The sequence below is a fragment of the Schistocerca americana genome, chromosome 6 (assembly GCF_021461395.2).
Source record: "Schistocerca americana isolate TAMUIC-IGC-003095 chromosome 6, iqSchAmer2.1, whole genome shotgun sequence".
NCBI lineage: Eukaryota > Metazoa > Arthropoda > Insecta > Orthoptera > Acrididae > Schistocerca > Schistocerca americana.
Genome location: NC_060124.1, coordinates 498,086,504 through 498,111,883, shown reverse-complemented (window position 1 = coordinate 498,111,883; position 25,380 = coordinate 498,086,504). Strand labels below are relative to the sequence as shown.

The following is a 25,380-nucleotide window of genomic DNA, read 5'->3' as shown; positions in this document are numbered from 1 at the left end:
GTCCCACACCATAGTAATTTCTTTCATACGCTTTATTCAGGTCTGTATGAACAAATGGTTCAAATGGCTCTGAGCACTATGGGACTTAACATTTTACGTCATCAGTCCACTAGAAATTAGAACTACTTAAACTTAACTAACCTAAGGACATCACACACATCCATGCCCGAGGCAGGATTCGAACCTGCGACCGTAGCAGTCCCACGGTTCCTGACTGTAGCGCCTAGAACCGCACGGCCACCGCGGCCGGGTCTGTATGAACCATGTGTCGATAAGTTGTGTGTAATGCTCTTGTCAGTCACCTCTATAATGCTGCTGCCACTATCAGTGTAAGACCTACCAAGCCGGAAGCCTGTCTGTTTCTCCATTTCTTCAGTTTTGCTCACAGTTTTAGTTTCTAGCATCTTACCATTCAGTGTCCATACAGAAACTAGAACTGTGATGCCTCGATAATTTTCGCAGTCATCTTTTCTTTCCTTTTTGAATTGGTTTGTTATGAACCCCTCTTTAAATTCGACAGGGATTTTCCCTCCACTGAGACAGCGATGAAACGGCGTTACGAGGTGTTCAAATAATTCTTTACGCCCGGCCTTCAACATCTGTTTACATACAGATAACTGCAGGTGTGGTGTCGTCCAAAGAACGAGGCCCCACGCCAACGTTGGTACCTCGCGATTCAACCACAATTAACATCAATCGATGCTAGACGCACCGACGAATGTGAGACACGCCCCGAAGAATTTCCCTACGCCACAGCTGGAGCAGGCTTAATAACGGCAGACCGGAGGGCCGCTCATCCCCGTCTGAAATCATCGCCGAAGATGATATCATCATCTCTCTACAGTAGACAGTGTGAGAGTAGTATTAGACAAATTATGTAGCAAGGAATATAGAGAATAATCAGCGAAGAGATCACATGCACTGGATCAAGTAATATTGTTAAGTGTTCAGATACAGTAAAAAATATACATAATATTCCTGTGGCTATGAATTGTTACGAAGTTTATCTTGTTCAAGATTTAATAAAGAGGTACTATATTTTGTATGTGCTATGGTATCAACTCGGCCTCTTCCTCAAGTAATCAAAGAAGCCAACGCTGTGCCGACAAATGTTCTTTCGTCCTCCACAACATCAGGTTCTTTGATTTAATTGCCGGCCGCGGTGGTGTAGCGGTTGTGGCGCTGCAGTCCGGAACCACGGGACTGCTACGGTCGCAGGTTCGAATCCTGCCTCGGGCATGGGTGTGTGTGATGTCCTTAGGTTAGTTAGGTTTAAGTAGTTCTAAGTTCTAGGGGACTTATGACCTAAGATGTTGAGTCCCATAGTGCTCAGAGCCATTTGAACCATTTTTTTTATTTAATCCATACTGGATGAGAGGCCGTGGTTGTGAATGTCAATGTTAAAAAATATATCGGCTCAAGCACTTGTTTATAGTGTAAAACGCTAAGATTGACGCGTTTCAGAGCATATCTCTTGAAATTGGGATCTGTCTTCTTTTAAGTATTTTTCATAATATGTGCTCTACCTATCTTGGCTTTTCAGCTGTAAATTTATACTACGCCTGTCATTCGTTAACTATTTACCACCTTCCATCATTCTTTAGACTTCCTGCTCCATCATACACATAACTTGTATATTCTCCTACTGATTGTTTTCTTTACGAACTACATTTGATACTATTTAACGAAATGCAACTTGTAATTTGGCACTGTAATTCGACATGTTGTGTGTCTAACACATGAGATGAATGTTCGATCCGATATTCCCATCCTAACGTCGTCAAAAGAGCCTCGTGTATGTCGGAGGTGTTTTTGTTTCCACATTACTGGCCATTAAAACTGCTACATTTGCGAAATTTAACCGACAGGAAGAAGATGCTGTGATATGCAAATGATTAGCTTTTCAGAGCATTCACACAAGGTTGGCGCCGGTGGCGACACCTACAACGTGCTGACATGAGGAAAGTTTCCAACAGATTTCTCGTACAAAAACAGCAGTTGACCGGCGTTGCCTGGTGAAAAGTTGTTTTGATGCCTCGTGTAGGGAGGAGAAATGCGTACCATCACGTTTCCGACTTTGGTAAAGGTCGGATTGTCGCCTATCACGATTGTGGTTTATCGTATCGCGACATTGTTGCTCGCGTTGGTCGAGATGCAATGACTGTTAACAGAATATGGAATCGGTGGGCTCAGGAGGGTAATACGGAACGCTGTGCTGGATCCCAACGGCCTCGTATCACTAGCAGTCGAGATGACAGGCATCTTATCCGCATGGCAGTACCTGTACACGCCATCCAAGCTCTGTTTGACTCAACGCCCAGGCGTATCAAGGCCGTTATTGCGGCCAGAGGTTGTTGTTTTGGGTACTGATTTCACAGGATCTATGCATCCAAAATGCGTGAAAATGTAATCACATATCAGTAATATTATAATATATTTGTCCAAAGAAAACCCTTTATCACGTGCATTTCTTCTTAGTGAAGGAATTTTAAAGGCCAGTAGTGTAATATCCGGTTTTCTACATTTTAATGTCCCGTGTGTGTTTCTGGTTGGTTCAAACGGCTCTGAGCACTATGAGACTTGACTTCTGAGGCCATCAGTCCCCTAGAACTTAGAACTACTTAAACCGAACTAACCTAAGAACATCTCTCATATCCATGCCCGAGGCAGGACTCGAACCTGCGACCGTAGTGGTCGCGCGCTTCCAGACTGTAGTGCCTAGAACCGCTCGGCCACCACGGCCGGCTTTGTGTGTTACTTTGTGATGGTCTAATAAGCCGAAAAATGGTTCGAAATACATATGTTATAGTGGAAATGGATGGCTGCCGAAGGTAAACTTACCCTAGTGCATGTATATCACCTTTAAAGTAATCAGTGAAAGCGTACTATAAATTGAAAAAGACGCATCCATTGGTGAAGGTTTACCATCAGTGGTCCCAGTAAGTGTTACAGCAGCAGATTTTTAACGGTGCGTTCAGGAATGGTACTAGGCATCGCCAGAAATGTACTTCTAGTCAGTTGTTTATTGTTATGCTATACAGCAGTGCAGCTATCGTTGACATCAGTGCAGGTATGGTTGAATCAGTGAAGTTCTACGAACGTCTAGGGTGGAATAGGGAAACCCGAATTCTAATTGTGTCTTTATACATAGAGATAATTATGAGTCACTTGTCAGCAAGGTTAAATCACTAAGAAAGAGTGACGGCAACCACTAGAAGCCTTAGAAGGTATGTGAAATTAATAGAAACTGTTACTGAAAAGACAAGACTAAGTACTATGTTTATGATGAAGAACTGTGTGATTTTCGCCATAATGGAAATCTAACAACTGGCCTTAGTGGACGCAACCTAATGATTAAATGCATAAAGTCAATGTACCAAAATGTAACACACAGAGATGTTCGGTCATATCTTAGCTTATATCAGTCTTATTTACGAAAACAAAAAGGTTACAAGAAACGATAGTAGTGAAGCCCAGGCTATCCAGTTGATCTCATCGACTTTCAGTCGCTATCATGTGGGGACTACAAATTCGTAAGGGTTATCATTAAATTCGTTGCTCTCAGGCTACTGAAGTCTAAAACAACCGAGGAGGCATGCGATAGCATTATTAACATTTTTGCGTTGTTAGGCATTCCCTCAATGAAGGTGACAGACATTGGTCGAGCTTGTTAACAAAATAAAGAACAGCTTAACTGAACTATGGACGAATTTTAAGATTGTGCATGGTAAACCTAATCACAGTCACAGCCAAGGTAGCGTAGTACGACCAAATCGAGATATAGAAAATATGCTAACTACACAGATGCAGGAACACAACACGGGGTTGAGCCGTGCTCCAAGGTTTCTGCAGTTAATGAAGAACAACGTAGGTTCGTTTTGGATCTGAAAGGTCTCCGTACGAAGCGATGTTTGTATGCCCTCCTAGACATGGTTTTCCTTCATCAAGTTTACCTTCTGAAGCTTTGGCGAACGTTCCGTAGGAGGACGATCTTGTAACTAATCAAGTGAGAAAGGTACTGAAACGTTGCATGATAGTGATCACAGCAAATCTCCAGTGCAAGAGGATAACATACAAGCAGGAGCAGAGGTTGAGAACAGAGACGAAGAATGTATTCCGGACAATTATGAATACTGCCCACTCATTAGACGAATCAACTAGCAGTATTAAAAAACACAGAAATGAGGCGTGCAAGTGCTTAGAAGAAAAGGCACAAAGAATGCAGCCGTGCTCATGTAGTCGTTTATAGAGAGAATTCCAGATCTCGACTTCGACCGAGAAAGAGGAGATGTAAAGTCGGTCTTGGGTATCGTCCTCGAGACAACAGCTATGCCTTCTACCGAATCAATGCGAGAGACGGTGAGCAGAGCCAGCACTGTGCAAGGTAATAAATTGATGGTTTTTAAATACTCGTATATTTGAAAGGGTGATACGATTATGCGACTGTGACTATGACTGCGACATCCCTTACCTCTTGGCAGCGAAGGTGTACCTTTCCTAGCGATTGTGTACTATCTGCACTGAATGTGTATAGTTTGGCAAAACTCGTAATTAATCTTCAGGTTTCAATAAAGGTGCCAGTGAAGATGCTGGTATATCTCCACCCGTAGGCATGAAATCGTTATACCAAGAAGTGATGGAAGGATTAATAAATATCTTCATTATTATAGACGACTTGCTGAGTTTTCAGCGTCTGCCAGGTATGCATTTATTACAGTTGTTTTAGTCCATCTCCTCCTTCTCTCTGTACATCAGCTTTACTCACCTTTCTATAAATATAAATATCCTCCTCCCCACCTCTCAACCTCTCTCTCAGCTTCGCAAACCACCCCCCCCCCCCCCCCGTGAACAATTCCCCTGGTCCCACTGTCCATCTCCTATCTCCTCTTCCCCCTGGAGGCCCATCATCACCTCCTGCCCCTCCTCACCCTATCGCCTCCTCCCCCTCCGTCCATCCCAACGTCTTCCCTTCTATTAGCAATCTCCTCCGCACTCTCTGTCTGTCTCCTTCTCCTCCCGCCTATCTCGCTCTGTTTTCCCCTCCTACTGCCCCTCTCCCTTCCATTCCACATCTCCACTTATCCCACATCTTTGTCCATCTCCTCCTTCCCCCTCTCCATCTGTTCCTCCCCTAATTCTCTCTCCACATCATCACCCTACCACATTATAATGTTTCTGGGTCTTACCGCCATAATGTTTCGTTCCAGATAGTTTAGTTTAAATCGATCCAGTCTTCTACTCATACGTTCGTGTCACATACATTTCTCATATATGTAACGTATTTCACACATATCTGAATACATCCTTCGCCTGTATCTCTACCGAAATTCACCCTGCTCTTTCGGTATCACGCAGCTCAATGATCATGACGTAGTGTCTCTTGAACTATGTGTTATAAAAGATATAATTTTGTAGCTATGTTCAGCGGCATATTTTGATGCTGCCTGCAATATGTGTTTGCGAAAAGAGTAAGTAGTAAAGAACTAAATATTCGACACCCCACACAACAGCTCTTTCTTGACAGTAAGGAGTTTCAGTACCAAGTCTGTCAGGATTCGGTGCAATGATTTAGGAGATGCGGAACATACATTGTACATATCTACGTAAACACAGCTTTATAATACACACATCAAAAAAAGTTTTGCCTCACCCCGCTTTCCAGAACTCCTGAAGATAGACGTGACAATGTCACAGACATAGTCCCATTGACTGTTCACAGATGTCACTAAACCCTTCCAAAGATGTAAAGAACCATGCATGAACAGCACCCATTAGACAGAGGGGGTCCAACAGCCTATGAGTTCCAGTCATTCCACCGGAAGGAGGTACACGCCCGGGGTGTCTGTGGTTCAACCATGCCTAGACGGTCAATACCGCAGTTCGACTGCGTCCGCATTGTTACTTTGTTCCAAGAAGGACTCTCAACAAGGGAAGTGTTCAGGCGTCTCGGAGTGATCCAAAGCGATGATGTTCGGACATGGAGGTGATACAGAGAGACAGGAGCTGTCGATGACATGCCTCGCTCAGGCCGCCCAAGAGCTACTGCTGCAGTGGATGACCGCTACCAACGGATTATGACTCGGTGGAACCCTTATAGGAACCCCACCATGTTGAATAATACTTTTCGTGCAGCCACAGGACGTCGTGTCAAGACTCAAATTGTGCGCAATAAGCTGCATCATGCGCAACTTCACTCTCGACGTCCATGGCGAGGTCAATCTTTACAACCACGACATCATGCAGCGCGGCTGCCCAACAACATGCCGAAAGGACAGCTCAGGATTTGCATCACGTACTCTTCACCGATGGGTGTCGCATATGCCTTCAACCAGACAATCGTCGGATACATGTTTGGAGGCCACCCAGTCAGGCTGAACGCCTTAGACACACTCTCCAGCGAGTGCAGCAAAGTGACGAGCACTTGTTGTGAATGACTTTCTTCAGGTTAACGATATCGCTCGACTACAGTGGCCAGCATGTTTTCCAGAAAGAGCCATATCCAACATGCCTGGGATGGATTGAAAAGTGCTGTTCATAGACGACTAGACCCACCAACCACTCTGAGGAGTCTAGACCGAATCGCAGTTGAGGAGTGGGACAATCTGGACCAACAGTGCCTTGATGAACTTGTCGATAGTACCCCACGAAGAGGTTTGTACAGCAATCTGGACCACCACCTCTGATGGTCTCGCTGTGCCGGGCGGAGTGGCCGAGCGGTTCTAGGAGCTACAGTCTGGAACCGCGAGACCGCAACGGTCCCAGGTTCGAATCCTGCCTCGGCCATGGATGTGTGTGATGTCCTAAGGGTAGTTAGGTTTAAGTAGTTCTAAGTTCTAGGGGACTGATGACCTCAGAAGTCAAGTCCCATACTGCTCAGAGCCATTTTTGGTCTCGCTGTATGGCGATACACCATGCAATGTGTGATTTTCATGAGCAATAAAAATGGCGGAAATGATGTTTATGTTGATTTCTACTCAAATTTTCTATACAGGTTCCCGAAGTCTCGGAACCGAGGTGAGGCAAAACTTTTTTTTTTATGTGTGTATGTATTAATGTGTAAAATCGGACGAAGCTTTTTCAAACATTATCTACTTAGGAATCTACATTGTTGCTGCCTCGGATTACGACAGCGTTACGTGAGAAAACAATGTGCCGTACGCAGAGTTCAGCCATAGGCAGGGACGGCCGCAGTTCTTCGGGTGAACGTAAGTAATCGCATTGCATCGCTTCCCTATTATAAGCGCAGGCCGGAGTTATTCGCGAAACACAGTTAATTAAAGGGCCTTTATTAGTCCGTGGCAACAGCGCCGGTAGCAGGTCCAGCCCCCCTGAGCCCAGCCTAAAAGCATCTTTAATTAAACCCGCCGCTCTTGACCGGGATCGTCCGCGCCTACGGTATTCTTTACGCTCATTCTTCCCTAATTAACCACTAGATACTCGGCCACCCGCTGTTGCCCGAAGCACAACTAAGCGGGAGGCGTATCTTTCCACGAAAGTGAAGGAGCTGGTAGTGGGAGGGGGGCGGGATCAGTTGAGAAACCTTCAACAGCAAGGAAACTTTTTTATATTATAAATGATTTTGTAAATTTTGAGGGAGAACAACGAAAAATATTTCCGAAGCTTTCCTCAGAAAGAAAGACATGGAAGCCAACGCGAACTTACCTGGCAATCAATATTTCCTTATTTTATCCAAGGCTGCATTAAGCAGCAAACTTAGGAACTGCAGAAGTTGTATGCTGCCAAGGCCCATGTCCATTGGAATAAAATCCATTCGGCGAAATGTATTGGCAGGTGTGGATACCGTTAGATACCATCTACACAATTTATTAGTGACATACAAAAATTTGATCCACACCGAGAATCGAATCCAGATTTCTGCATAAACGCGAGCGGCCTTAGTAACCACTTCGTCTTTGGCATCGGGAAAACCGGCCGGTTTAAAAAGACGCCGGTATTTTAGTTCTGAATGAACGGTATTTTTTGATATTCGTTTGGTCTCGTTTATAACAGTTGTTCTATACCTTTTGCTAATATCTGGGTAAAAAACGGAAAGAACAATTAGCCGTAGCAGCAGTGCTAAAATATTTTGTTTTCAAATAAACCTTTTTAGTGATTATTATAGAAAACAGGGAAAGCAGTCAACGCTATTTTAATAATACTGCTGAAAGAAGTGAGCAACAAACATTTGACAAAGAACTGGTGCAGCATTCCTGAGATGATAGTGCCTCTGCTTCCCAGACATCCGTTGCACTGCAGAATCTCGTGATTTACGAAGTCACGTAGCAATGCAGTACAATGCTTCATTTGCTTGAAAGATTACAGTTTTGTCTGCCACTTCTACGAAAGAATAAAGGAGGAAGGAGATTATAGTAACAGTAATAGATTAAAAACCTAACTATTTACAACATACAATAAAAACATAAAGTGCATGGTCTGCTGTCTGTGTCTATAAAATATTCCTTTATCTGCTTGCAGCCCTTGAAAATGGACAAATTAACAATAAAAATTATTATTCAACCACGGTTTGCACCCTTTGGCACTGACTATTCGTAAAGCCCAAATAGTGATAAGACCCCAAATTACAACATGATTTTTGATCAGAGTTTAAAAAAATGAGACTGAGTCAGAGAAATAATTTTTTGTAGCATTCAACCACGTCTCACGTTTCAAAGAAAGAGCGAACAGTGGACGTGCAAAGTTCTATTTGCCTATTATTTTAACATTTTTATTCCATATACCTTGAACGTAAGAGAATCAATTTTTTCAACGTTTGTTCGATTTGTACTTTTATTACTGGAAATAATAGAAATGAAAAACCGAAAATCGATTATTTGAGCGATTTTATCATACAGATTAAACTGGAATGGAAAGGAACAGATATAGCCAAACAACGGGTGTTTCAACGATATCCGTAAGCCCTACTTCGGCCATTGGTGCAAGCATCCCAGTCCAATCCTAGCTTTCATATGTCGCAATGTACACGTCCCCTAATGCTTGCACACTTCCTATGATCCACGCACAGGGGAATAACATGTTATTTTACTCGATTTGCCCCGAATTGACATGTAATAAAAGTTTAGAGTGACATTCAGACATGTATATATGTGTGTGAAGGACATTGCATAATACTATCCAATACAGACATGGCAGATACGTAAAATTCTTTTGCTTGTTCCACTGTGTCTTTACGAAATATTAGTGGCTCAAATGCTGGTCTGCAAAATACTGTGTGCGTGACATACCCACTGGAATGTCACGAGAGTCAATTACGAGTAACACTCCACTCACACATGTGACAACTTTGTCTACAGGCCTGGCCTCATTTACACTGAAGAGCCAAAGAAACTGGTGTAGGGCCCCGTTCATGCAGAAGTGCCGCAACACGATGTAGCATGGACTCGACTAATGTCTGAAGTAGTGCTGAAGGGAATTGACACCATGAAAGCTGTGAAGCTGTCCATAAATCCGTGAGGGTACGAATAGGTGGAGATCTCTTCTGAGCAGCACGTTGCAAGGCATCCCAGATGTGTACAATAATGTTCATATCTATGGATTTAGTGCCCAGCGGAAGTGTTTAAACTCAGAAGAGTGTTCATGGAACCACTCTGTAGCAATTCTGGACATGTGGGGCGTCGCACTGTCTTGCCAGAATTGCCCAAGTCCGTCGGAATGTACAATGAACATGAATGAACATGAATGGATGCAGGTGGACCAGAAGGATGCTTACGTACGTGTCACCTGTCAGAGTCATATTTAGATGTACCAGAGGTCCCATATCACTCCAACTGCACACGCCCCCCACCATTTCAGAGCCTCTACCAGCTTTGACAGTTCCCTACTGTCATGCAGGGTCCATGGATTCATGAGGCTGTCTCCATAACCATGCACCTCCAACCGCTCGATACAATTTGAAACGAGACTCGTCCGACCATGTTTCCAGTCATCAACAGTCCAATGTCACTGCTGACGGGTCCAGGTGAGGCATAAAGCTTCGTGTCGTGCAGTCATCAAGGGTATACGAGTGGATCTTCGGCTCCGAAAGCTCATATCGATGATGTTTCGTTGAATGGTTCGCTCGCTGACACTCGTTGATGGCTGATCATTGAAATCTGCAGCAACCTGCCGAAGGGATGCATTTGTGTTACATTGAACGATTCTCTTCATTCGTCATTGGTCTAATTGTTTATCTTTTTCCGGTCGCAGCGATGTCGGAGATTTGATGTTCTACCGGATTCCTGATATTCACGGTACACTCGTGGATTGATCGTAAGGGATAATTCCCACTTCCTCGATACCAGTCCATATGAGGATCGCAGTTTGTTTTTACAAGCATTGGAAGAGATCGCAAAGGTCTGTTAACTTCCGTTCTTGATCAGGCAATGTGATCAAGCATTGATGGCAGAACTTGACGTTACTATACGTGACTGGGACAGCCAGACTTAGACGGACTATTAGGCGTCATAGCGGAATTTTCACAATGAATGCCAGTTATTATCTACAGTCTTGGCTTTGATCAAAATAACTAAACTACGATCACAAATATGTGTGCTCACAATCAAAGATCTGTAACTCACACACGATAACATCCACATAGTCTGCGAAACTGTATATTCCTCTTAGTAGTTTACGATGCTAGTTACAGGTTATTTATCTAGCGGCTTCCTGGCGTAATAAAAATTTTCAATGTTTAGCATAATTATCGACGGAATGTAAAGTTTTAAAATGCTGCTATAACCTACTCATTTGGAGGTATATTCTTATGTTGCAGGTTTAACACTATAAGACTAATATTACTGATAGATGCTATGCATAACTTTCGGGTGAATTTAATAAAAAAAGGGCTCTGAGCACTATGGGACTCAACTGCTGTGGTCATCAGTCCCCTAGAACTTAAAACTACTTAAACCTAACTAACCTAAGGACATCACACACACCCATGCCCGAGGCAGAATTCGAACCTGCGACCGTAGCAGGGAATTTAATCGTATGCTCACAAAACCACAGAATATATTGTGTGTGAAATCTTATCGGACTTAACTGCTAAGGTCATCAGTCCCACAGAATGTATTCTTCAACTATCTGAGAATGAGAGCACAAACTTTACGCATAGATTCAACCGTTTACGAAACTTTTTGTTGGTGACGCCCTACAACATAGAGAAATTGAAAAAGGTTATCGATTACGACGCTTGCACTGTTTACGCAGTAAAAATGCGGTATCAACCAGGTTTTGTACACATTACTTCTTTACTACTATCTCTATCCGGATCACATTTTGCAGGAAGTATCCTCAGACACCACTGAATATACTTGGAAAATAACATTTGTGCGCCAAATAATTCAGGAATATGACGTCATAAAGATTGAGATGCAGAAAAGGTAAAATTTACTTAAAACGAAGCGCAAATTATCTAGACTATAACCTTCCAGTGTTCGGTAATAAGATGATTAACCGTCTTCCAACAGACTTTCAACTTAATTTCAAAATTTTTCTGCGCTTACAGGTTTACCGTCAAATATTAACCCATTTTAAAATTAATCAGGAGTGTCAACTTATTTTATACATGATAGTCTACAGAAAAATTGAAGACACCCTAGTAGGAAAGAGAACCACTTGCATGAATATCAAGAGCTCAGATGGAAACCCAGTTCTAAGCAAAGAATGGAAAGCAGGAAGGATGAAGGAGTATATAGAGCGTCTATACAAGGGCGATGTTCTTGAGGACAATATTACGGAAATGGAAGAGAATGTAGATGAAGATGAAAGAGGAGATATGATACTGCGTGAAGAGTTTGAGAGAGCATTGAAAGACCTAAGTCGAAACAAGGCCCCGAGAGTAGACATAATTCCATCAGAACTACTGACAGCCTTGGGAGAGCCAGGCCTAACAAAACTCTACCATCTAGTGAGCAAGATGTATGAGACAGGCGAAATAGCCTCAGACTTCAATAAGAATATAATAATTCCAATCCCAAAGAAAGCAGGTGTTGACAGATGTGAAAATTACCGAACTATCAGTTTAATAAGCCACGGATGCAAAATACTAACACGAATTCTTTACAGACGAATGGAAAAACTGGTAGAAGCGGACCTCGGGGAAGATCAGTTTCGATTCCGTAGAAATGTTGGAACACGTGAGGCAATTCTGACCCTACGACTTTCCTTAGAAAATAGATTAAAGAAAGGCAAACCTACATTTCTAGCATTTGTAGCCTTAGAGAAAGCTTATGACAATGTTAACTGGAATACTCTCTTTCAAATTCTACAGAAACCAAAAGGCAGTTATAAGGGTCAAGGGGCATGAAAGGGAAGCAGTGGTTGGCAAGGGAGTGAGACAGGGCTGTAGCCTATCCCAGATGTTATTCAGTGTGTATATTGAGCAAGCCGTAAAGGAAACGGAAGAAAAATTCGGAGTAGGAATTAAAATCCATGGAGAAGAAATAAAAACTTCGAGGTTCGCCGATGACATCGTAGTTCTTCAGAGACAGCAAAGGACCATGAAGAGCAGTTGAACGAAATGGACAGTGTCTTGAAAGAAGGATATAAGATGAACATCAACAAAAGCAAAACGAGGATAATGGAATGTAGTCGAATTAAGACGGGTGATGCTGAGGGTATTAGATTAGGAAATGAGACACTTAAAGTAGTGATTGAGTTTTGCTATTTGGGAAGCAATATAACTGATGATGGTCGAAGTAGAGAGGATATAAAATGTAGACTGGCAATGGCAAGGAAAGCGTTCCTGAAGAAGAGAAATTTGTTAACATCGAGTACAGGTTTAAGTGTCAGGAAGTCGTCTCTGAAAGTATTTGTATGGAGTGTAGCCGTGCATGGAAGTGAAAAACTGACGATAAATAGTTTGGACAAGGAGAGAATAGAAGCTTTCGAAACGTGGTGCTGCAGAAGAATGCTGAGGATTAGATTGGTAGATCACGTAACTAATGAGGAGATATTAAATGGAACTGGAGAGAAAAGATATTTGTGGCACAACTTGACTAGAAGACGGGATCGGTTGGCAGGGCATATTCTGAGGCATCAAGGAATCACCAGTTTGGTATTGGAGGGCAGCGTACATGGTAAAAATCGTAGAGGGAGACCAAGAGATGAATACACCAAACAGATTCAGAAAGATGTAGGTTGCAGTAGGTACTGGGAGACTAAGAACCTTGTACAGGATAGAGTAGCATGGAGAGCTTCATCAGACCAATCTCTGGACTGAATACCACAACAACAACAACAGTTGATGCTTTATAAAGAATTGAGTTTTCTGCTATTTTCTGTGCAATAATGAGCAATAAATCACTTTCCTAGTTTATAGTTCGTCAGCGTTGCTCCCAGAGTAGCGCCGACACATATCCACCTAGATGAGCACCCCACAAGCAGCAACTAGCACGAATCACTTCTTGGGCATTGTTCGTAACAGCCAGGTATGCACTAATAGTTGGGTCAGTTGATATTTTGGCTTAATTTGTAAGTGTTTCAGTCAGATTGTTTTAACGAGTACGTTAATGAGTGTTTACCCATAATCAAGTTAAAAAAATGTTAATTCCTCCAGGCCATGAAGAGAGCAGAATGGGGCGTTCCGCGGAACTCACAGACTTCGAACTTCGTTAGGTGATTAGGTGTCACTTGTATCATACGTCTGAACGCGAGATTTCCACACTCGTAAACATCCCTACGTCCACTGTTTCCGATGTGATACTGAAGTGGAAACGTGAAGGGACACGTACAGTATAAAAGTGTACAGGCCGACGTCGTCGGTTATATGAAAGAGACCACCGATAGTTGAAGAGGGTCGTAATGTGTAACAGACAGACATCTACCCAGACCATCACAAAGATCCCGGCGGGATCAGGGATTTTCTTTGCCTCGTGATGATTGGGTGTTGTGTGATGTCCTTAGGTTAGTTCGGTTCAAGTAGTCCTAAGTTCTAGGGGACTGATGACCATAGATGTTAAGTCCCATAGTGCTCAGAGCCATTTGAACCATAGTCAGCTCAGCAAAAAGCCCTGAGCAAAAAGCCACTTGCAATAGAGGCCGAAACGTCGGACATTTTTATGTACTGACTCTGCAGTCAACAGCCCAGAGGAATTTTACTGACGAATTTCTGTTGATTACTTTATGAGTCAGTTAGAACCTTGCCCTATTTTTTCAGATTTACTGTACTGACTATATTTGGGGTATCTCTATTGGTTAGTACTACACTACTGGCCATTAAAATTGCTACACCAAGAAGAAATGCGCATGATAAACGGGTACTCATTGGACAAATACATTGTACTAGAAATGATATGTGATTACATTTTCACGCAATTTGGGTGCGTAGATCCTGAGAAATCAGTAATCAGAACAACCACCTCTGGCCGTAATAAAGGCCTTGATACGCCTGGGCATTGAGTCAGACAGAGCTTGGATGGTATGTACAGGTACAGCTACCCATGCAGCTTCAACACGAGACCACAGTACATCAAGAATAGTGACTGGCGAATTGTGACGAGCCATTTCCTCGGCCGCCATTGACCAGACGTTTTCAGTTGGTGAGAGATCTGGAGAATGTGCTGGCCAGGGCAGCAGTCGAACATTTTCTGTATCCAGAAAGGCCCCTACAGGACCTGCAATATGCGGCCCTGCATTATCCTGCTGAAATGTAGGGTTTCGCAGGGATCGAATGAAGGGTAGGGCCACGGGTCGTAACACATCTGAAATGTAACGTCCACTGTTAGAAGTGCCGTCAGTGCGAACAACAGGTGACCGAGACGGGTAACCAATGGCACCCCGTACTATCACGCCGAGTGATACGCCAGTATGGCGATGACGAATACACGCTTCCAATCTGCATTCACCGCGATGTCGCCAACCACGGATGCGACCATCATGATGCTGTAAACAGAACCTGGATTCATCCGAAAAAATGACGTTCTTCCATTCGTGCACTCAGGTTCGTCGTTAAGTACACCATCGTAGGCGCTCCTGTTTGTGATGCAGCGTCAAGGGTAACCGCAGCCACGGTCTCCGAGCTGATAGTCCTTGATCCTGCAAACGTCGTGAATTTGTTCGTGCAGATGGTTGTCGTCTTGCAAACATCCCCATCTGTTGACTCAGGGATCGAGACGTGGCTGCACGATCCGTTACAGCCATGCGGATAAGATGCCTGTCATCTCGACTGTTAGTGATACGAGGCCGTTGGGATCCAGCAAGACGTTCCGTATTACCCTCCTGAACCCACCGATTCCATATTCTGCTAACAGTCATTGGATCTCGACCAACGCGAGCAGCAATGTCGCAATACGATAAACCGCAATCGCGATAGGCTACAATCTGACCTTTATCAAAGTCGGAAACGTGATGGTACGCATTTCTCCTCCTTACACGAGGCATCACAACAACGTTTCACCAGGCAACGCCGGTCAACTGCTGTTTGTGTATGAGAAATCGATTGGAAACTTTCATTATGTCAGCACGTTGTAGGTGTCTCCACCGGCGCTAACCTTGTGTGAATGCTCTGAAAAGCTAATCGTTTGCATATCACAGCGTCTTGTTCCTGTGGTTAAATTTCGCATTTGTAGCACGACATCTTCGTGGTGTAGCAATTTTAATGGCCAGTAGTGTATTTGCAGACACTTTCATTGTATCAATAAATAGTCACCACGCAGAATATATTTAAATCTTCATTGTTTCACAATTCTGAATTTGATTCGTCGGAGTACTAAAACTTTCAATTCAACGGACTGTATCTTTCTTCGGACTTTGTTAGTTATTGCGCAAGTTTCACTTCCTTATGTAAACGTAGGTGTTGCCATTCGTTTCTAGATGTTTGTCTTTGTGTCTTTCACTGTTTTACTGGCTTATGTTCTGCATTTTCTGCCACATATCATTTGAAACTTGTTTAACGTATAGCAAATGTCAGTATCATAATCATCACTTGCATCACAACCTAATAACTCGAAATGTGATACCTGTTCAACTGATTTTCGAACGAGCATTATTTTAGAACGCACTGGATATTTTACTACAAATAAGATAATTTTTCAATGAAATGAGTACCCCTAGCTGCCTACAGGCGTTGACATAAGTCAACGTGGATAGTTGAAAATGTATACCCCGACCGGTACTCGAACCCGAGATCTCCTGCTTACATGGCAAACAATCTATCCAATGTTTTTCATTTTTTTTAATCTCATTTTATTTGCTTTAGTTCGTTGCATCTTCTCGGGGCGGACGTCATAAGACACCCGTTTAAGTACAAAATGGTTCAAATGGCTCTGGGCACTACGGGACATAACGTCTGAGGCCATCAGTCCTCTACAACTTAGAACTACTTAAACCTAACTAACCTAAGGACATCACACACATCCATGCCCGAGGCAGGATTCGAACCTGCGACCGTAGTGGTCGCGCGGTTCCAGACTGTAGTGCTTAGAACCGCACGGCGACCCTGGCCGGCCGTTTAAGTAAATCGTTGACAGATTAACTCAGTTCTTTTTTTATGACAGAGAGCAGCTAACACTCTGACGCTGAGCTACCGTGACGGCAGTCCATCTGAGCCACCGAGGACACAGAGGATAGTGCGTCTGCAAGGACGTATCTCTGGCACGCCTCCCGTGAGGCCCACATTCCCAATTTGTAGTCTCGCACCATATTCATAGTGCCCCTAATCATTATACTCGTTGCTCGCGGCTTTTTTGCCGATTTTCGTAAGAGTTATCATCTTCATCCGCACAGAAGATGATGATCAAATGGCCGGTGAGCCTTACAATATGCATATATGTTTCTGAGCTATGGAGTTTGCCTATTATCCAAATGATGCAGAAGAAATTGTAAAACATCCTCCTTCATTTGTAACATTACATTTATTCACCAGCGAAGATTATAGTATTTAAATGTGTGACTGTAGGAGTTAATTCCATTCCTGGGTGGAATTAATTTCGTTTCTGGGTAAACTTCTCGTTTCCATTGTCTAACAATGTAGTCAGAATACATATTAAGTAAAGTAGGTGAGAGACTGAAACATTTTCATACTTCTCTATAAATTTGTATGGTCCTGTCCTCCCTTTGTCTGTTTTAATTAAAACTTTGTTATTTAACGCCAAGCCGGCCGAAGTGGCCGTGCGGTTAAAGGCGCTGCAGTCTGGAACCGCAAGACCGCTACGGTCGCAGGTTCGAATCCTGCCTCGGGCATGGATGTTTGTGATGTCCTTAGGTTAGTTAGGTTTAACTAGTTCTAAGTTCTAGGGGACTAATGACCTCAGCAGTTGCGTCCCATAGTGCTCAGAGCCATTTGAACCATTTAACGCCAAAACAAGTGTAACTTACAATAAATGTTTAGGATAAGCTCTTCTTTCCATCATAGTCCATAACATATACGTACTCATTCTACCGACGGCATTTTTATAATATGCAAATGCAACATGAGTCTCCAGATTATGTTTTCGTCGTTTTTCAGTTATCTATCGCCCTATTGTAATACTGTAGCTGCATGATCGCCACGTGCTAAACCCATTTTGTTTCTCCAGTAGCCGGCTGGTGTGGCCGAGCGGTTCAAGACCCTTCAGCCTGGAACCGCGCGACCGCTACGGATCAGGTTCGAATCCTGCCTGGGGCATGGATGTGTGTGATGTTCTTTGGTTAGTTAGGTTTAAGTAGTTCTAAGTTCTAGGGGACTGATGACGTCAGATGTTAAGTCCCATAGTGCTCAGAGCCATTTGAACAATTTTCTCCAGTAAGGGGGCGCCAACTGTTCTTAGAGTCTGTTATTAACTATACGTGCATGTTATTTACAGCCAGTGTTCAACAGACTTATTGCTCTGTAAATATCAAATGGCTCTGAGCCCTATGGGACTTAACTTCTGAGGTCATCAGTCCCCTAGAACTTAGAACTACTCAAACCTAAGTAACCTAAGGACATCACACACATCCATGCCCGTGGCAGGATTCGAACCTGCGACCGTAGCGGTCGCGCGGTTCCAGACTGTAGCGACTAGAACCGCTCGGCCACCCCAGCCGGGCGTAATTATCACATTTGGTTCCTAAATAAGACCAGCAGCCGATTTCAAAAGTTAGTCGGGAAAGGGTCTGGATGATTCATCAAACTAACCTTCAAGCATCTGATCTACGACAACATACACGACTTTTGCTGTGATCGAGTAAAATATTCGGGCCAAGAGAGGTTTGGCGTGCCCGCTGGGTACTCACCGACGACGTCGAGGCGCACCTGCAGCGCCATGATGGGCAGCGAGCTGACCTGGCACTCGTACACCCCGGTGTCGCGGTGGGTCACCCAGCGTATCTCCAGCTGCCACTCGGCGGGCCCGACGCGCGACGCGCTGATGCGCTGGTCGCTCGAGTACGTGTACGAGCCCACCGTCAGGATGTGCAGGTCCCGGTGGCGCACCCACGACACCTGCGGGCGGACCAAGTGTTACCTCACCACAGCGACTCTCTCCCCTACCTCCACCACAGTCAGCACTTGGGCCGGACTAGACGTTCAGCGTCATTAGAAGAGTGAAGATTATAAACCAGTCACTGTTCGAATTTTAAAATGAAAATACGTCGATGTTCAAAATGTGTTTGAAATCTTATGGGTGTTAACTACTAATGTCATCAGTCCCTAAGCTTACACACTACTTAACCTAAATTATCCTAAGGACAAACACACACATCCATGAACGAGGGAGGACTCGTACCTCGGCCGGGACCAGCCGCACAGTCCATGACTGCAGCGCCTTAGACCGCCTTTTTTTTCTTCATAACTGTTATTGTTCTTTGTACATTAGCAAGCAGTCATTATAAATATTATTCCTGAAAAAGTTTCCTTAACTAAATCACATAAACAGGAACTTAAAAATAGGAACAAAGCTCTTTCAATCTTGATTATTTTACCATGCAATAAAATATAAATCACAAACTTTCCAAATAATTGTGCCACTGGGTTACAACCATAACCGATGCACGTTAACATATCCTCAACAAAACTGACTCACTGGTAGTAACTCTGCATTTATTAATGCATGGCTGCACATAATAATGACTATTTTCCACAATGATCAGAAATGTTTCGCGTGTATAATCTTAAAATGTCACTATTGGCAGTCAGTAAGGTTATCATCAACTGCTCATTGCGACACTTCCTGCATGATTCTGAACTGATTCATTGCACTGTACCACGGTCCTATCTTCGTGTTTGCGAGAAGGTCCGCAAAAGCATTACAACCTTCTATACAAGTCAGAGCACCACTCACAGCCAAATAAGCTAAGTTTGGTCTGCTTCCTCCCAGAAATGGTGTCCCTTGTTTCTTTATGGTTTTTATCCAAAAATTTCATTCATCATAGAGAGACTGCCTACCATCGTCTTTCAGGTTATGCCTTCTCTTCAATCTCTTACCAATAATCCACATTGCAACAGCACCAACATACGCCATGATAAACCTTTCCCATGCTGGAAACAGTTCGTCTCACTCCCCAACTCTGAAAACTAGTTGAATGCTTTGAAAGCTTCGGCTCTTGTTCGGCACACATTTGGTGATAAGGTATGAACTAACACGTCATCAACCCATTTTCTCCATTTCCTTTCAAGCAAGATATCTTCCTTTGTCCTATCTTTAGGGATATTTCCATGAAACGTTAGGAAATAACAATTCATTATCTCCTTGTTGACAGTTCCATTATCATCTTTGTACTCAATACTGGGATAAAATTTGACGACATCTTGTAAAGTCTGGTCTCTTTCATAAAGATACGACATAAGTGCCGAAATAATCATTGAAGTTTCATTCAGCTGCTGGTCCATCTTCAACTTGGTCTAGGAGCATTGGAACCATTTTATAATGAGACCACTTTATTTCCTGTCGCAAAACTGGGTATACTTCAACGACGTCATAAGAAAATTCATGGTAATCAAGAAAGGCACGAACTTTGCAACAAATGGGCAAGTCTGGTACTGAAACAGTTTCAGTTTTAATCCTGTGTTGTCCGTCGGACTTACAACCGAACGTGTAGTCGCTACATCGGGAAGTGACTTCAACACAAAAGATTCTGCACCAGTTCCCTTGTTTAAAATTGGTACAAGCGCCTCGTACATTTTATGGAACGAATATCCCGTACCAACTAATGCCCTAAGCCCCACGCTAATTAATCCTAATCTTGTCACGCTCATCCCGGGCTTTGCTCCACTCGATGAACTATATGAGCTATTTGATTGAACATTAAACTTGCCTTCTTGAGACAAGTATGGAGAACTACGAAGTGATTTCTGTGGTGCCACCGCCAGACACCACACTTGCTAGGTGATCGCAGACCGAGCGCCACCACACGGCAGGTCTAGAGAGACGTACTAGCACTCGCCCCAGTTGTACAGCCGACGTTCATAGCAAAGGTTCACTGACAACTAGCATAGTTAGCATAGCCTTCAGCTACGTCATTTGCTACGACCTAGCAAGGCGCCGTATTCAATTGATATTTATTATGTGAAGCATGTATCATCAAGAGAGATGTTCTACAATTGTGGATTAAAGTTAAGTATTTCATCATCTACGTACTTTATTTGCAATTCTGAAGATATTGTCCTGTTCCAGACCTCACGCCAGTCAGCGTGTAATTAAACGCGTGCATTTCGGCCTCCTCTAGCAACACAGTGTTGGCGCTTCTGCCAACACTACAATTTCGATATGTTCTTAATTCTCCAAAAGATACACGTTTCCGTCATTAAAATAATGCTATCCAGTCGATTGCACTTCGGTTATATCATGATCCGCTCGGCTAATCCCGCGCGGCGAAAATACGTCTATAACTGGCTGGATAAGTCATTTGACAGGTTGCACGACGACAACATGACTAAAGCACCAACCCACTTTTCATGTATCAAACAATTTTAGTGCTGAGATTAGCAGACACGTTCATTAACGATGAGAAACGTGGACAATATGAAGTAGTTGAGTACAACTGTAAAATCACTAACAAGCATTCTGACGACGAAATTGTACTGAATCAGTAACATGTGTGAAAACTTTAATTGTACTCACAATTGCGAATGTGGACAACAGTCAACCGTATAATGGAATGACGACAGAGAAAATATGTGCCGGACCAGGATCCGAAAACAGATTTCCCACTTACCCCGAGCGGTCGCCTTGCCATTTGACTACTCCTGCACGACTTACGGCATATCAAAAGGGACTTTGTATTTTAATTCAGAGTACCATAGGCACTGCAATATCGTACTTATCCAACGACACCGCGCAAGCGACTTTCAATTAAAATGTCTGACCTGTATGTAATTGATGTACGAATGCAGGTTGTACACGTGTGATTGAGGACATATGGAAGTTTTGGTGCGGCCGTGAGTCGTGCTGGGATACCCAAATGATAAGGCGACCGCTCCTCACAAGCCGAAAAGCGTTGAAATGGTTCAAATGGCTCTGAGCACTATGGGACTTAACATCTGAGGTCATCAGTCCCCTAGAAATTAAAACTACTTATACCTAACTAACGTAACGACATCGCACACATCCATGCCCGAGGCAGGATTCGAACCTGCGACCGTAGCAGTCGCGCGGTTCCAGACTGAAGCCCTAGAAGCGCTCGGCCACCGCGGCCGGCGGAAAAGCGTTGTTCGGTGCAAATTTTCACTGTCGTCATTCATGATACAGCTGACTCTTGTCCATATTCGCAGGTGCGAGTACATTTAATGTATTTCATAATGGATGTAGTCGCCACGGTGCCTGCATTTTCAAACGGATTTTGCATCGTAATTCAAAGTAAGAGAGATGGTTCAAATGGCTCTGAGCACTATGGGACTCAACTGCTGAGGTCATTAGTCCCCTAGAACTTAGAACTAGTTAAACCTAACTAACTTAAGGACATCACAAACATCCATGCCCGAGGCAGGATTCGAACCTGCGACCGTAGCGGTCTTGCGGTTCCAGACTGCAGCGCCTTTAACCGCACGGCCACTTCGGCCGGCAAAGTAAGAGAGGCTCAGCGATATCATGTATGGGAAAACTATTATTACTACAGTATCTCATTCTGAAACTTACTGTGACATTTATTATTATATAATCACCATATAACATTATATCATTTAGCAATACTAGTTTCTATTTCTGAAATATCATACTACGGTTCCAACACTTCAGTTAAAACATACGCGTTAGAGGTCGTGGTCGATGTACAGGGTGCGCCAAAAGTCTCTAAAAATAGTTACCAAATTCTACTTACTGGGAAGTTTACAATGTAACAGTGCATTATCTAGCATTACTTTTTTTCTGGAACCACATTGCTAAAGTATTATACTACGGTTCCAATATTCAGTTAAATCTTACGCGCTCGTGGTAGATGTACAGGGAGCGCCAGAAGTCGCTACACACCATTAGCAAATCGAATACAAATTCGACCGTAATTGTGAAATAACTGAACACTTCTTTGAAGCTACAGGACTGAACTGTCATCCACTTCGTTGTTACATTTCGTCCCAAGACCTGGGACGCTGAAGAAAGGTTTTCTTTTTTTTCCACATTCGAGGTATGTAATATACGAAATTTGCATTTACGTAAAATTCTCTGTACACAAGTTCTACAGTCGTCGTATTCGAGAGGCAGCACACTAGTAGACCTTATCTCCTCTGCATAACCGCCCATAAAACTTCAAGCAGTTCGTTGAAAATCCACTTTTCCCAAAACGCTTCTGAAATACACACATCAAAATGTTTAGCTTCACCTCGGTCTCGAGAATTCCGGAACCGGTACAGAAAATAGGAATAGAGATCAACATAAACATAATTTCCGCCCTTTTTATTGCTCATGAAAACCACACAGTGCAATGTTGTACCATCATACAGCGAGACCTTCAGAGGTGCTGGTCCAGATTGCTGTATACACCGGTACCTCTAATACCCAGTACCACGTCCTCTTGCATTGATGGATGCCTGGATTCGTCGTGGCATACTATCCACAAGTTCTTCAAGGCACTGTTGGTCCAAGTAGTCCCACTCCTCAACGGCGATTCGTCCTAGTTTCCTCAGAGTGGATTGTGGGTCACGTCGTCCGTAAACAGCCCTTTTCAATCTGTCCCAGGCATGTTCGATAGGGTTCATGTCTGCAGAACATGCTGACAACTCTAGTCGAGCGATGTCGTTATCCTGAAGGAAATTCACATGATGGGGGCGCAGATTGTCGTCCATCAAGACGAATGCCTCGCCATCGTGCTGCCGATATGATTGCACTGTCGGTCGGTGGATGGCATTCACGTATCGTTCAGCCGTTACGGCGCCTTCCATGACCAACGGTGACGTACGTCAGCCCCACGTAATGTCACCCCAAAACAGCAGGGAACCTCCACCTTGCTGCACTCGCTGGACAGTGTGCCTAAGGCGTTCAGGCTGACCGGGTCGCCTCTAAACACGTCTCCGACGATTGTCGGTTGAAGGCATCGATAAAGAGAACGTGATGCCAATCCTGAGCGGTCCATTCGCAGTGGTGTTGGGCCCATCTGTACCCCGCGCTGCATGGTGTCGTGATTTCAAAGATGGATCTCGCCATCGCGAGTGAAGTTGCGCATCATGCAGCCTCTTGCGCGCAGTTTGAGTCGTAACACGACGTGTTGGTAGCGGTCATCCGCTGCAGTAGCAGCCCTTGGGCGGCCTGACCGAGGCATATCATCGACAGTTCCTGTCTCTCTGCATCTCCTCCATGTCCGAACAACATCCCTTTGGTTCACTCCAAGACGCCTGGACACTTCCCTTGTTGAGAGCCCTTCCTGGCACAAAGTAACAATGCGGACGTTATCGAACCACGGTATTGACCGTCTAGGTATGGATGCACTACAGACAACACTAGCCGTGTACCTCGTTCCTGGTGGAATGGCTGGAACTGATCGGCTGTCGGATCCCCTCCGTCTGATAGGCGCTGCTCATGCATGGTTGTTTACATCTTTGGGCGGGTTTAGTGACATCTATGAAGAGTCAAAGGGACCGTGTCTTTTATACAATATACACAGTCTACGTCGATATTCAGGAGTTCTGGGAACCAGGGTGATGCACAACTCTTTTGATGTGTGTAGTTAACTCACTTCCTTACGGATGGAACAGCGTTGAAATTATTATTCGACTTATTTATTATTAAATTATAATTCCCTTTGCACCACGTTTTTAAACGAAACCTTGTTTTTTCATTGGAAAACATTTTCGCAAAAGGTTAGAATAGACAATGGGCAATGTCAGAGATGATTCATTTAATAGCAACGCACTCTGCTGTTTGTATCAATAATGACAGGAAAAAGAATATAGCAGTGCACTCTAGTGTTTGTATCTAAAATTATCATTAACGAAACAAGATAAAATTAATGTTATCTTTGTTTTACAATGGGAAATACCTTTTGCCCCACCAGAGATAAAATTATTTGCAACGTTTCCTCTTCATCTGCAGGCAACGTCTTCAGACATAAATCGATATTCGGCAGATGTATCGTAGAGATCGAGATGAAACGTTAATAAATAGATGTATACATCGGCAGCAGGCTCTCAGACATGATGTTGTAAGTAAACATGAGCTGTGAAAGCCTTCGATGTATCATGAGTGACAATGTGAAAGGAAACATTGTTCGTAATAAGTTGTATAGTTATCCACTATTTGCAGTGCGATTGGTCGATTTCGATTCTAAGTCATTTTCCAGCATCTAAAAAAAAAAATTGAATCTTATGTCTAAAAACAAATTTTACGAAACATACCTTACAATCTCCCCAACGAACCATAGACCTTGCGTGGGTGGGGAGGCTTACGTGCCTCAGCGATACAGATAGCCGTACCGTAGGTGCAATCATAACGTAGGGGTATCTGTTGAGAGGCCAGACAATCGTGTGGTTCCTGAAGAGGGGCAGCAGCCTTTTCAGTAGTTGCAGGGGCAACAGTCTGGATGATTGACTGATCTGGCCTTGAAACACTAACCAAAACGGCCTCGCTGTGCTGGCACTGCGAACGGCTGAAAGCAAGGGGAAACTACAGCCGTAATTTTTCCCGAGGGCATGCAGCTTTACTGTATGGTTAAATGATGATGGCGTCCTCTTGAGTAAAATATTCCGGAGGTAAAATAGTCCCCCATTCGGATCTCCGGGCGCGGACTACTCAGAAGGACGTCGTTATCAGGAGAAAGAAAACTAGCGTTCTACGGATCGGAGCGTGGAAAGTCAGATCCCTTAATCGGGCAAGTAGGTTAGAAAATTTAAAAAGGGAAGTGGATAGGTTAAAATTATAGTGGGAATTAGTGAAGTTCGGTGGCAGGAGGAACAAGACTTTTGGTCAGGTGAATACAGGGTCATAAATACAAAATCAAATAGAGGTAAAGCAGGAGTAGGTTTAATAGTGAATAAAAAAATAGGAGTACGGGTAAGCC

General features: G+C 43.6%; 1 protein-coding gene across 1 annotated transcript in view; it reads right to left on the bottom strand.

Moving 5' to 3' along the window:
• The window catches only part of LOC124620246 (opioid-binding protein/cell adhesion molecule-like), a 618,946-nt gene that overhangs the window by 85,014 nt on the left and 508,552 nt on the right, over window positions 1-25,380 (bottom strand). Inside the window, exon 3 of the mRNA XM_047146913.1 lies at window positions 18,193-18,400. Coding sequence (XP_047002869.1) covers window positions 18,193-18,400 — 208 coding nt within the window. The remainder of the gene's footprint in view (window positions 1-18,192; window positions 18,401-25,380) is intronic.